This window comes from Pseudonaja textilis, chromosome 3, assembly GCF_049901715.1.
Source record: "Pseudonaja textilis isolate UNSWEBS1 chromosome 3, rPseTex1.2, whole genome shotgun sequence".
Lineage (NCBI taxonomy): Eukaryota > Metazoa > Chordata > Lepidosauria > Squamata > Elapidae > Pseudonaja > Pseudonaja textilis.
This window is the reverse complement of record NC_141992.1, coordinates 98067380-98081721: the sequence shown is the minus strand read 5'-3', so window position 1 is coordinate 98081721 and position 14342 is coordinate 98067380. Positions and strand designations below refer to the sequence as shown.

The 14342-nt window shown below is 35.9% G+C and overlaps 1 protein-coding gene across 3 annotated transcripts in view; it reads left to right on the top strand.

Moving 5' to 3' along the window:
* The window catches only part of CEP350 (centrosomal protein 350), a 91920-nt gene extending 79229 nt beyond the window's left edge, over positions 1–12691 (top strand). For all 3 annotated transcript variants that reach the window (XM_087930450.1, XM_087930451.1, XM_087930449.1), the window contains 5 exons: positions 824–2769; positions 3127–3528; positions 3922–4068; positions 6279–6401; positions 8157–12691. In XM_087930450.1, coding sequence (XP_087786576.1) covers positions 824–2769; positions 3127–3528; positions 3922–4068; positions 6279–6401; positions 8157–8315 — 2777 coding nt within the window. In that variant the 3' untranslated portion in view covers positions 8316–12691. The remainder of the gene's footprint in view (positions 1–823; positions 2770–3126; positions 3529–3921; positions 4069–6278; positions 6402–8156) is intronic.
* Positions 12692–14342: the final 1651 nt, after the last annotated feature.

The following is a 14342-nucleotide window of genomic DNA, read 5'->3' as shown; positions in this document are numbered from 1 at the left end:
AAAACAAGCAAGTGAATTTAATAGATTTTATTATTATTTTTAATTAATATTTTTCCCATAGTATTGCGATAAGTAAGAATCTGTTGAATTATTTCATATTCAGTATAAATTCTAAAAATATATTTTATTTTCTATAAGCTATTCATATTTTCTAGCAATTTTATTTACAATACTTCTTCAAAAAAAAGTTCAAAGAAGAATACTAGTACTTGCTACCAAGCACTTTTAGTTCAGAGTGGCTAAATAAGCATAAGTATCTCTTCTGACACTTCTATTGAGTTTCGTTTGCACTATGCCTGACTGGAGTTGATAGCTTTTTAGAAAGAAACAAGATAGGGATTCAGATTCAGAGTAATATTAGTTAATTTATTGTGTTCACTATGCGTCTCTCTGTTCATACTTCTTCATTCTAGAATTTGTTTAATAAACATTTAAGTTTAGTAAAGTATCAGACAAGGAAGGAAAGATCAAATCTCAACAATCACCTGGTTTATTGTACTAGAAATTTAAAGGGAACATTTATACAGTTTAAAAACCTTTGTATATATTTTGGGGTCTGTTAATTCTAATTCATAGTAGAATCAAAGCATGTATGAAGTTTTATTGATTATAAATTTGATTGGAATATTGTGTTTAATTATACTTTAGCCATTTATATGTAAACTGGAATATTCGTACTATTTGATGGGACAGGTTAGCATTCTCTAGTAAGAATTTCAGGTTTTTCCTATTACACCCATACTTTTTACTTCTTTAATACTGCTAAATAAAAGTGCACAATTGTTTTAAGTATGTGTGTTTGATTTTGTTTTATTCTCTTAAGATGCTTTGCCACCTTCTGAACAATCTGAGTCTGTAAACACCATGAAATTCACAGAAGCAGAGATTCAGACAGAGAAGCAGTCTCATACAGCATCCACAGTCCTCAAAATCCTAAGAAAATCTTCAGCAGAATCGGACAAGTTGGATAGTTTACTCCCATCAGCTATTCTCAAAGACTTAGGAAACACGAGCAAAATATCTCCCATATCACTGAATAAGTCTGAAGATGCAGTGAGTTATGACTGTCCCACTACCAGATCTATAGTGCAAGAGACAGCAGAATCAAAAGAATTAGAGGTTGAAATAGCCTCCCAGACTTATGAGATATCCAATGCCTCAGTTTTTGATTTAAATCAAAACAATTCAGTTCCTTTAAAGAGAGAGGTCCCTCCAGAGACTGAGCTGTTGGAAAAGAATCAGTTTGTCTTGGAAGGCATAAGTGTGCAGGAAATCAAGGAGATGCCAAGTGAAAGGTTCAATGATGATGAAAGTATTACATCAGTCAAATCTGTTTCAGAACAGATTTCCATTTGTGAAGAGCAATCATATTCTAGTGATTTTGAGGAGTCTTCCTTAGGAACAGATATATCAAAAAGTGAGATAGTTCTTACTGAATATCAAAGAGATGTTTTTCAAGCACCTACACTACCTTCCAGACAAGATACAGGATCACAGGGAGAGAACTCCTTGTACACAAGGCCTCCTAGGAGTGAATCCCCTGGTTTTGGAAGTGAGGATGAAATAAGTGAATGTCTCAGTGAAAAATCTTTGTCTGTAGCTGATAGCATTCAATCAGAAAGATTGTTAGAACTCAAGTCACCAACAGAATTTGTGAAAAATAAAGATTGTGGTGATGTGGAGAAAGAACTATTTGATGATGATGATGATGATTTATGTTGGGGTTCCAGTTTCAAGGCACCATCAGAAAAGCAAGAAGATATTTTGCGAGGTTTCAGCATTGGTGACCGAGTTCTTGTGAGTAATATATACTCTGGAACACTGAAATTTAAAGGTTGGACAAATTTTGATAAAGGTTTTTGGGCTGGTGTAGAATTGGATGAACCAGAAGGAAACAATAATGGTTCTTACAATGGTATTCAATATTTTGATTGTAAAGAAAACTATGGTATTTTTGCCCCTCCAGAAAAAATATCTCTTTTTTCAAAAAGTTTTGGTAATGACTTAGATTCAAAGGAAAATTCTTTCTTTAAGCATGAACAAGATAATCAACACAAAACAAATCAGGAAGGCTTAGATACTCTTGAAAAAGAAAAGAATAAAAGAAATACAAATGAGAAATCTCCAAGAGAATCATCTGCCTTAAAAGGGTCAATTGGAGCTGGAGATTATGTAAAATTCAATAAATCAAGTGACTGTCTGGTAGTTATTAGTACTGTTGACGGGTTTGATCAAGAAACCAGTGGCTTTGACTCTCCCAAATCCTCTAAAAATGATAATGGTATGTTACCTCCTGCCATTTCTAATATCCACAAAGAAGATTCTGCTATTGAAGTTGGAGGGGATTTGGACAGCAACTTTCCTAAGAAATGGAAGCACCGGTCAGTGTGGCAAGAGCAAACAGAAAACAGGTTTTCTCCCAGTAATCTGGAAAAATCTGCAACGCCACTTCTGGATTTATTGACAAAAGAAAGAAGCCAACTAGAAGCCCAACTTAAAGTCCCATCCCAAGAAAAGGAAGATCTACTAGATCGAGAGGAGAGAGTTGGTTTATTGGCTGACAGTCTCCTGCAAGGTTTTGTGAAAGACACAGTCAGTCAATTTCAGCAAATCAAAAAGGCAAGGAACGAGAAGATCCATTTTAGCAATCAAGGACTCAGTGCTGTCCAAGAAAATAACTTGGCAACTAATGAACAGCAGAGGTTTTTAGTGGTATCAGAATTGGATGATGGAGAAGAAGTATCTTCCCCAGATATGTGTCCCAGACCAGTAAGTATAGTTAATAATTAAGATAAGTAAGACTAGAGTAATGTTTCAGTTATGAAGTTTGACAGGCTGTGGCTTATTAATAAGCTGTGTCTTAACAAAGATGTTTGTGTTTCACATTTTTGTTTGTTTGTAATCACATTTGTTTTTATCAGTGTTTGTACACTGGCACATTCAAATCAGACTTGCCATAATTCACAACACTTTCTTGCACCCTAAGAACAAAAAAAAATCTTAACTGAAAATATGACTATATATCATTAAATTTTAAAGCATTCATGGATAACGCATATCAAAATCAGGAATATAGTGCAGGAAATACTTAAGGTACTAAGTAATAACAACTTTCTTATTATTTAGGAAAGCCCTGTATTTGGTGCCAGTGGACAGGAAGAACTTGCCAAGAGGCTGGCAGAACTGGAACTTAGCCGGGAGTTTCTGAATGTGTTAGGAGATGACCAAGATTGGTTTGATGAAGATTTTGGCTTGAGTTCACATAAGCTCCCTCAGAACCAAGTTGAAGAATCAGCAGTATTACCTAAGATAGAACTGCCAAAAGTGTCCCCAAAGCCATGTGAAGAACCTTTGGCTGCACCATATGTTGCAGAAGAGGTGGAGGAATTGGTGCATGCAGCAGCTGAGAAGCTATGGAAATACAAAGAGTTGGGGCTTGATCTTCAGGCTCTCAGTAACCCCAGAGACATCAATGAATCCCCCCTAAATGATGACATTGAAACTGTTAGTAAACAAATCTACAAAAAGGTATGACAGTTATCTCAGATTATTGTGAAATGTATAAAAATAGAAAAAATGTACCAAAGGAGTCCTGAATCTGTTAAAAAAGAAGAAGGAATGCTATTTTGGACTCAGTGATAGAATGCAATATAAAATAAGTGTGTGGTGTGTTTGTGGAAGACAGATACAATGAAGTGTAAGAGAAAAGAGGTTATGGAGGCATTTTTCAAAAATGATAAAAACAGTAAGAATCTTGGCCCCAAGAATGCAATAATTAAACAAAATTATATTCCACTTGCTGCATAGCAAATATTCAGCATAAATACTTTCATAAATATTTTTGTTTGGTTCTTTGAAAAATGATACAGTATTATAATGTACAATGGTAATACGGTGTTATTTTATTTTATTTTTATCAAGGCTGTGTTTGATTTAACAAGAGAGATTTTTGAAGAAATCTTTGCAGAAGATCCAAATTTGAATCAGCCATTGTGGATGAAACCCAGCAGGATCATTTCTGGTTACTTTCGACGAGTAAAAGATCCAAGTGATCTTGAAGAAATAAAAGTAGGAATAAGATTAATAGCTTGAATTTTAAATATATTTATAGAAATAAAGTACAGTTCATCTAGACAGCAGTTCTCAGATGTTTTTGTCTCAGGGCATTGTTACATTCTTAAAAATGATTGAGGGCTCCAAAGATCTTTGGTTTACATGAGTTATATTTATGGATATTTACTGTATTAAGGTTTAAAACTGAGAAATTTTAAAAGCATTGTCTTCATGGTATCTCTGAAAGGGTCTTGGGCTCTCCCAGAAATCCCCAGTTCATGCTGAGAACCACTGATCTAGAACTTGAGGTAGAATGTGAAGTCTGGTGGAAGTTTATTATGCATTTTTATTTGTAAAATGATTTTCTTACACCATCAGTCATGTTCCAAGATGAATGGTACATATGATACTACACTGCTTAAAAAAATAAAGGGAACACCAAAATTAGACATCCTAGATCTGAATGAATGAAATATTCTTATTAAATACTTTGTTCATTACATAGCTGAATGTGCTGACAACAAAATCACACAAAAATTATCAATCGAAATCAAATTTAGCAACCCATGGAGGTCTGGATTTGGAGTTACACTCAAAATTAAAGTGGAAAAAAACACTACAGGCTGATCCAACTTTGAAGTAATGTCCTTAAAACAAGTCAAAATGAGGCTCAGTAGTGTGTGTGGCCTCCACATGTCTGTATGACCTCCCTACAACACCTGGGCATGCTCCTGATGAGGTGGCGGATGGTCTCCTGAGGGATCCCCCCCAACTCCTGGACAGTCTGTGGTGCAACATGGCGTTGGTGGATGGAGAGAGACATGATGTCCCAGATGTGCTCAATTGGATTCAAGTCTGGGGAACGGGCAGGCCAGTCCATAGTATCAATGCCTTCGTCTTGCAGGAACTGCTGACACACGCCAGCCACATGAGGTCTAGCATTGTCTTACATCAGTAGGAACCCAGGCCAACCGCACCAGCATATGGTCTCACAATCCCCACCTGTGGACGCTGGGCCCTCATACCACCCTCATGGAGTCTGTTTCTGACTGTTTGAGCAGCCACATGCATGTTTGTGGAGGTTATTTTGCAGGGCTCTGGTAGTGCTCTTCCTGTCCCTCCTTGCACAAAGGTCGAGGTAGCGGTCCTGATGCTGAGTTGTTGCCCTCCTATGGCCTCCTCCATGTCTCCTGATATACTGGCCTGTCTCCTGGTAGCGCCTCCATGCTCTGGACACTACGCTGACAGACGCAGCAAACCTTGCCACAGCTCGCATATGTGCCATCCTGGATGAGCTGCATTACCTGAGCCACTTGTGTGGTTTGTAGACTCCGTCTCATGCTACCACTAGAGTGAAAGCACTGCCAGCATTCAAAAGTGACCAAACTATCAGCCAGAAAGCATAGGAACTGAGAAGTGGTCTGTGGTTACCACCTGCAGAACCACTCCTTTATTGGAGATGTCTTGCTAACTGCCTATGTTTTCCACCTCTTGTCTATTCCATTTGCACAACAGCATGTGAAATTGATTGTCAATCAGTGTTGCTACCTAAGTGGACAGTTTGATTTCACAGAAGTGTGATTGACTTGGAGTTACATTGTGTTGTTTAAGTGCTCCCTTTATTCTTTTGAGCAGTGTATCTCTCATTTTTCCAGTCTAGTTTCTTCTTACTGTATTGCTGATTTCATTTAAATATTAGTTTGAAACTGGATGTGGATGAATGCTTCTATTTTTTAAAACTAAAATAATAAAGGCTTTAACTGTCAATCTTTTACACTGTTCCAGTTACAAATCCATCCAAAATGGCTTACATCTAGTATCATTTAAAAAAAAAAATACAATGAATGATAACCAATATATAAAGAATTAAAACTCTTCCAATATAGCAACTAATAATAGCTATATCTGGATTAATGACTCAAGGAGTGGAGATAGTTCCAAATAATGCCTGATGCTGCTTTTATCTGTATTCTGGAATGTACAATAGTTGAATCAGTGTCATAATTCATAATGAACTTTATGGATATTTCTAGAGTTAGCTACAAGTTGCTTTACTACAGTTGTAATTACCTAGCAATACAATGTGTTTTCTGTTGCATATATGCCATATCTGTGACCTCACTAGAAATCGTCTCCCTGAAAGCTGCTTGTAGAATTGATGTTGCAACTAGAGAAAATGTATTTAGCTAGCATTCATTATTATTTTTATTTCTCCTTTATCCAAGGTCTTTATAACAGCTGAGGTTTTAAAGCTCTTAAATTTGAGGAAGGAATCAAATAATAAAACAGACTGGCAGAAAATGATGAAATTTGGACGGAAAAAAAAGGATAGAGTGGATCACATATTGGTTAGTAATTATTTTTTCAGTTTTGCATTATAGTCAGGCGTAAAGACCTAGCAATCTGCATGGTTTGAAAAAATGGGTTAGATCTAATGTTGTTTACATATTAGCTTGTTCTTCTTTCCCAGATTTGCTTTCAGTCCTCCTAAACAGAATTGTAGACTATCAGGAAAATTAATGTATGCTTCTGAAGAACCACATTTTCCTTGTTTGTATGCATCCATATAAACTATGGATAAATGTCAAGTAAAATTACGCATTTCCAAATTTAGATTTTTAAGCAGAATAAAGACTTTCATTGTTATTATTTACTAGGTTATATAGGCCACTCCAGTCAGAGCCATCTCACTCTACAGTAGGCTATTTGGTTGTTTAATGTATTTATAGATACTGAAATACGCTTGTGATATAAGAGACGTTGTTTAATAACCTACATATGTGCATACCTCTGGAAAAAATGGTGCCTTATTGCTGGTTGAGGACCCAAATGATTTTCAGCAGATACAACAAGAAAATGATCGCTGTTTTAACACAAAAATGGAGTGAATGATTGCAGATGATGCAGATTATGAATAATCATTCATAAATGGCAAAAAGAAATAGAGCAAAAAGATGAAGGTGTGCTTTTGGGGAAATGTTTATTATAGATGGAGAAAGTTCAAGATGTGCAATTGCTGATAGAAAGGTAATGCGTAGTATATGGGTAGTCTATTGTAAAGAATAAATGTCAGTGGAAAAGTGTGCTTCTAATCACTTTCTAAAGTGAAAGTAAGAGTTGACTAAAGTAAGCAAACATGTTTAATTTCTTAGGAATTGGGTATTTTAAGTATTCATGATAAAGCAAAGTATAAGGTTAAGAATACACAGCTGTTTGGGAAATGTAGACTGAAAACAAAAATGAATGATCATTGTACATTGAGGATAAAAATCAAATTGCAAAATAAATATATGAAGGAAAAATTAATGTGTTGAGAGGAAGGAGAAGGGTGAGAAAATAATGGCTGCCTGGAGTTGATAAGTTCTTGAAAAACAGAGGCAAAAAGTATAAAAGGCAGAATACAGACATTGTGGAAACAAAGAAGGCATGGAAAGGTAATGAATAGCGTTGATATAAATTAACTTTAGTATCTTTCTTTTTTTATGTATCTCATGCTTATAATTTCTTATTCTTTTTCTGTACAGTCTTGCTTACCCATAAGTGAATAGAATGATGGATGTACACAGTATGTCTATCTGTATATAACCATCTAAAGCTAGCTTAAACTTTTTTTCAAAAATATTTTACAGCAAATTGGCTACTTTTAGAGATAGCTTGAGCATAGGGAAATTTTTACTCCATAACTTTAATGCATATATAACTATTTAATAACTCTGACACTGTTGTAAAGCATGAATAGGTTTAAAATTACTAAAAAGTAACATGAGTAATTTCAGTGGAATATGAGTCACACCAAAGCCTGCCTTACTGGCCAGAATCATTGATAAGTGATGGTGATTGATTGACTGACTGACTGACTGCCAGCAAGTTAGCGTTGACTCTTCATGACCTCATAAATAGTGATATCATCCTATTTTTACATTTTTGTTATAACTGAAATATATCTAGGACTTATTCATTTTCTTTCCTGTGAGTTGTTGAAAATCTGTAGCTTTTATATAATGATGTTTAGATGGATTTACAATAATACTTTTTATGATATATGTTTACAGAGTAGTATATTAATAGCGGTGACTTTTCTCCCTCCCCTTTCTAATTCTAAGGTTCAAGAATTGCATGAAGAAGAGGCTCAGTGGGTGAACTATGATGAAGATGAGCTGTATGTGAAGATGCAGCTAGCAGATGGGATTTTTGAGGCCTTAATTAGAGACACTATTGATCTCCTCAATCAGATCTTTGAAAAGCAGAAAATGTTTGTCTAACATTAAACCATATTTTTGTTCAAAATTGATTGGCTGAGAAGTGATACAACGTCTCCTCTTCCTGTGCTGCCTTTGGATCTCCTACACTGGATTTGTTCCAAAAAGGCTCCCCCTCCCCTAGTATGCTTTTGCCAATTCAGTATGTACAATAATACTTGGCATTTGTTCTTTCAATATTGGCAGTTTGCAAATGGTTGAGGTGGAGCGCCAAGAACCCAACGATGGAAAACTCAAGTTACTAGTAAACATTCTTCATGTTAATAACTGCTCTACTTTGTTTTATGTGTAATTTATAATTGTTTTCTGACTTAACAATGTATATGTCAGTCCAACCAAGTATCTGCTCCTCACTCTTATGTAATTTTAATCTTTTTGTCACATTGTGGATCTTCTGTCATTGGATTAATGCATGAGGATCTGAGGAATCATGCCTTCTTTTTTCAACTAAATTTTTATTTCCATTTCTTAAACAGTTAATCTGAGATGCTTTTTTCTACTTTTCCACTATATTTGTTTTTTCCTCAGTGAACCACCAGCTGTTCCTCAGTAAATGGTACTCAGGATTCTCTCAGGATTTTAATGTGTGAGAGATAGGAAAAAATGCTTACATAATGTGGGCCATTGATCCCTTTGATTCCTCCCTTGCTTACCACCTTACTGTAATGTACTGGTGAAACCATTACTTGAACTAGCTAGGGTTAGGAGTGTATGTACCAAAGAGAGTGATACTCAGTGCTTGACTCTGGACCTGATTTTTTTATGCTTGTGACATTTGTTATAACTTATTTTATAACTCCTAAAAAAATAATGGTTGAGTGCTCTATGGATGCACTGTTACAGGATTTAAAACGTCAGAATATCAGTACATTAGGAATGCATCTGTCTTATAAAAATGAGGTATCATATTAGGTGCAAGAAATGCATCAGAGAGGAGAGTCGACAAAGATCCAAATGCATGGTTTTTTTTCCTCTGTGGGGTAGAAACGGATTGTGAAGAGGCCCATGTTATATTAAACTAATGTACTTGGAAAGGAGAATAGGATGTCAAAGGCCCTTTTGCCAAGATTTCCATGACTATTAGAGTGGGCCACTGTCAAACCCAGTGTGGCTTATACTGCCTCCATGCCTCCTCTCCCACCCCCAAAGTTTTCTCCAGGGAATACAAAATAATGTAGGCTTGACTACTGATGCCTTAATTTGAAATCTGGATTACTTGAGGAAATATTGAATCAGAGTGGATTCAAAATCTGTTAATCTATCCCAGCAGAGATAGTGTTCCAAAGCATAGGCGAAGGCATTCCAAAGACTCTATGCGCCTATTTATGCCCTTTTTCCTTTCATCTTTAGTTTCCTGGTCTTCCAGTCAGTATATGTCTGCAAGTACTCTCTTGTGGATCTCTTTTGAAACTTTTTTTTATTTGTTTGCTGTTTGCACAGTAACACACAACCAAGATAGCTCCTTTTAACCAGAAAATATAAAAAAAAACGTTGTTGGCATACAATCAGAACTGCTCATAGGTAGATTGACAGAGTCATATTTGTAAACTTGGGATGATTAAATGGGCTAAAGGAACAAAAGACAGAATAACTAGCACATAGACTTTAGTAGCATGTAAATGTCAATTTTAAACAAATCTGGTGGAGCAAGCTGCTATGAGTTAAGTACTTTTCATACTGAACCTCAGAATATTTTTAATGCATATTTAATACCTATGCGAAGTTACTGTTTTTTTCTTTGTTTTGAAACAAATGAGGCCATTTTCTAACAGTTTTAGGTTTTGCCATTTTGGGGTCATCCATGTCTTGCCCTACCTACATAGCTAAATTATGAGAATCAAGGGAATATCCAAGCAAAGAGGATGGGGGAAGTCATGAACTTAAACTGAAAACTATTGATCAAACAGAATGTTGACATGCCCAAGGTGATTAAATCAATAGAATAATGTATACAATAAATTGCTTAACTCAGATTTGTTGCTGTGATCCATAGCAATGCAAAGGTTTCACTGCAACCAAATGTAGAGGAACGGGGCCAACATATGGTATAGATTTAAACTGAGAGAACTGTAGCTATTATAACATTTTTGCAAGAAAACAATTACTTGAGCATGAATCCAGGTACATTCTAGCCACAATTTTGGCTGTGAAGGAATGGTCTTCAATATTGCCTCACCAGGCCCATATATACCAGAAAGGGCAACCCATTCAGGCCTTATATGGCATTTTTCGTCTCCCACAACTGTATGTGGCATAGTTTTAGGAATTCACTTTATCCTTAAAGATACTTCTGACTGCCCACTACATACAACTAAGTTTCAGCTAAAATGACCTAACGACTGAACTGCATGTTATCAAAGCTGCACAATTTCTAGTTTTGTATCAGGCTGGTATGGTGTAGGCTGTTAAGGGCTGTTAACACTGGGATTCTTGAGAAAAAAATTACCTTTTGGCTGAAGTGTAATTATTCTAATCACATCTTGCAATTGAATAGAGTGGGTGAGAAACTTGAGGAAAGAGGAGGAAAGAGTGCATAATGACTTGCCTTAAATAGCTGTTCTGGGCAACCTTCTTTTGTTCATTTCACTGACATATTAAGGATGCGTTGTTCCCCAAATCCCCTTTCTGCTGCCTCTATCCAGATGACCCCAAATATTGATGCCTCTATGGGTTTTTTCCCCTGCTAGGGAAGGGTTATGCTGAGGTGCTCTCTCATAAAAAGGGCTGGAGAATTGAGCTCAAATACCTGTTGATTTCAGTGATTCTGACTACCAGATTCAACTTTTGCACCATCTCACAGAAGCAACCTACTTACTATTATAGTTTTCTACAGTGCTTAATTATTCCTACAAGTGAGATTGGAGAGCCATGTAGCTACTCTGAAAAACACCTAAAAACATTTTTTGGGATTCACTATATTACCTCTAGGTCACTTTGAAAAATCCTATGTGCGCATAAACATGAAATACATGCTGTTGTCACCTACAGATTCATGAAATCGCATACCTGAATGTCATTCCCCCACTTTTTTTTATTTGCATGCAAATGCAGGCATAATCATTGTGTATACTAAAAGTGAAAGTGAACATAGTGCCCGGTGAATCCTTTGGAAAATTGTCCTTTTCCCATCAGAGTTTGGAATGGACTTAAGCAGCATAGAGGAGTTTAATTATGACAAAGAATCACTAATTGTCTTGGAGAGTATATCCTGAATATATTAAATTATATTATGCCCAGCCATCAGAATTCACTTTAGGGAAAAATGCTGACAATAATATGTATATATGGAGAGAGAGCAGCTAGAAAATATGGACTGTTGGTGCTCTTTTATTCTATATTAAAATGAATTTTAATTCATTAAACATTAAAGTGAATTTTTGAGGAAAATTGCTTACCACAAAATGTATGCAAATATAAAGAGCAACAATCTTTGTGGCTCTGTTCCTGACCTATAGATTTAAGATAAAATTCTGAAGATGTCCTATTAAAGCTCAATTTAAATGCAAAAACATCACCAAAAAGATTATTTTATGTGTTATTGTATAGTCATTTACTTCAAAGGGAGGCTTGAATAGGACAATCCATGGATTGTAAGTTGTCGCCTTTCAGTGCTCCAGTATTTCCGAAAGTTTAACAGCAAGGTTTTGTGGCCTGTTTGGCAAGGGGGAGGAGGACAAATGGATGATCTTTTTAAAAAAAAAAAAAACGTGGCCTTAGCATTTTTTGCAATACTTGAATAAAAGTGTGTATTCACTAAAGAAATACCATAGCACAGCATTCAGAGACCTTTGAAGTCACTGCACAGTAAAGCCTTTTTTTTTCAAGCAAGTTTGTTATTTAATCAGAATTGATTGACTTGTGTTCCAGCAGCAAAAACAGTTTTGACCGTTGTAAAGTAATTCTTTGTAAATTGTACATTGTCAATATAAACAAGCAAAACTCATCTGAATTAATTTAAAATCTCATGGATAAAGAATGAAAAACTCTACATTATAACACATTGCAGTAAATAAACATTTTGAGAGAGCCTTTACTGTACATCTGCAGAGTTGTCTTGGAGAAACTATTCTTCCTTGCATACTGTGCTGTGCAGATACTGTTTCTGCCTATGTGTTTATGTAAGTAAGTTATTCATAGGTTTCCAGGCCAATTTCAGCCAATATACGCACTTCTTTGTGTAGTACGGCTTGGTAGAATACAGGGTGTTAAGGTTCATGTACTTTTGAAATGTAAAATAAATCAGTATAGTCTCTTTACACCAATGTAAATACCTTTGTTATTTTGAGATGTACTTTAAGAGAATAAAATCTGTAAATAAAGTGATTTATAAATTATCCAAATAGTTTATCAGTTGTTAAAATAAAGTACATTTGTTCATATGCTGTTTGTTCTGGATGAATCTAGGTCTCAGTTCTCTTCAAAAATATTTGCTGGGGCAAGGTATGCTTTAATTACACAGATAGTTTTGTTAATCAAGCCAGTGTTTCTGGGCATTCCAACATGAAGATATTCACAGCCCTCAATAATGGATTCTTCTATATGCAGAAAATGTGTTTACTAATATTAGTAATAATTATTTCTTCTCAGTTGCCACTTGAAGTTCTTTAAGCCTAGAAAAGAAACAGAATAGCTCTAAGCCAGAGGTCTCCACCCTTGGTCCATGGACCAGCAACTGGGCCATGGCATGCTAGAAACCGGGCCACACAAACAAGTGATATTGTTAGTCAATATTCTGAGTTTTCTTTACTAATCATGGCTTAAATTAATGGATACAGGCAAATCTTTTGCTAAGACAAACTTGTTTATTATAAGAAGCAGCAGACAATATAGAACAGTGGTGAACGTATGGCACACTTGCCGTCATCCCAGCTCAGCTCCACTGCATTTCTCCATGGCATTTCTCTCCGTCATTTGTTCCATCAAACGAAACAAGCTCACGTAAGAAAAAGATCTCACCACTTGCAGAGCTGCCATTGTTGGGATGCCCATCTCCCACCAGCCAGCTGGTCTTTGGGTCTCTGTTGTGTGTGCTCCTGCGCATCATGTGCCCGTGCACCTTGCAGTTTGGGCATGTGGCACTTTCACTTTGGGCACGCAGTGCCTAAAAGGTTTGCCATTAGTGGTATATAAAATGAGAAAAGTTCACTGAAGATGGGCTCTAGCATAAGTCTGAAAGCTCGGAAGACAAAACCTCTGCTCTTGGTGACCAACACAGATTGGATCCTGCAATATCCTGGGACACATCCATTTGTAAGATAATACAGTCTGAAATTCAGAGGCTGTAAGCAACCTTGTTCTCTTAACTCAGTTTCATGAGTTTAATTCTTGGCCTTTTGTTAGCATTTATTACTTGTCTATGCCAGTTATTTAGTAACTTATTTTCAGTAAAGACTGAAATTGTGAAAAGAAATTAAACCTTGGTAGAATATTTAACTGCTGCAGCTCTTCATCCAGAATAATTTTATATTTCTATTTTATTGTTTTTCCAAGATGACAATTATTCTTAAATATTTATTTTCTACTTGGGGGGAGGGAACCTCTAAATATTAAACTGTTTAGAATCATGTTAAAGCCTATGGTTTGATACACGCATTGCTTTTCTTTTTCTGTCAGATTCCATGTCAACATTTGAGGGTTTTTCTTCATTATTCCGATAACTTGACATTGAACCATATTGTTGTGCATGCTCCATCAGCCATGTTAAAATCTCTAGGCTGAGCAATTATAAGTACAGTATCATCAGCAAATAAGTTCGTTTATGTTCTTGTGTGGCTATTTCTGCACCAAATTGTTATTTTGGTGAGGCTGAATTTCCAAGTGGTTCCAGTGCCAGTAAAAACAAAATGAGAAAGGGAACTCCCTCATCTTGTCCCCTTGGATTTCTCATATTGTTGTATAATAAGACTATTTACAATATATTTATAAATGCTTTATAAATGCTCTGTACCATGGGCAGAAATGATGGCCACACTCCTTTGTTTCTCAAAACTACAAAATAAAAGGGTCAAAGGCTTTTTTCAGTGTCAAAAA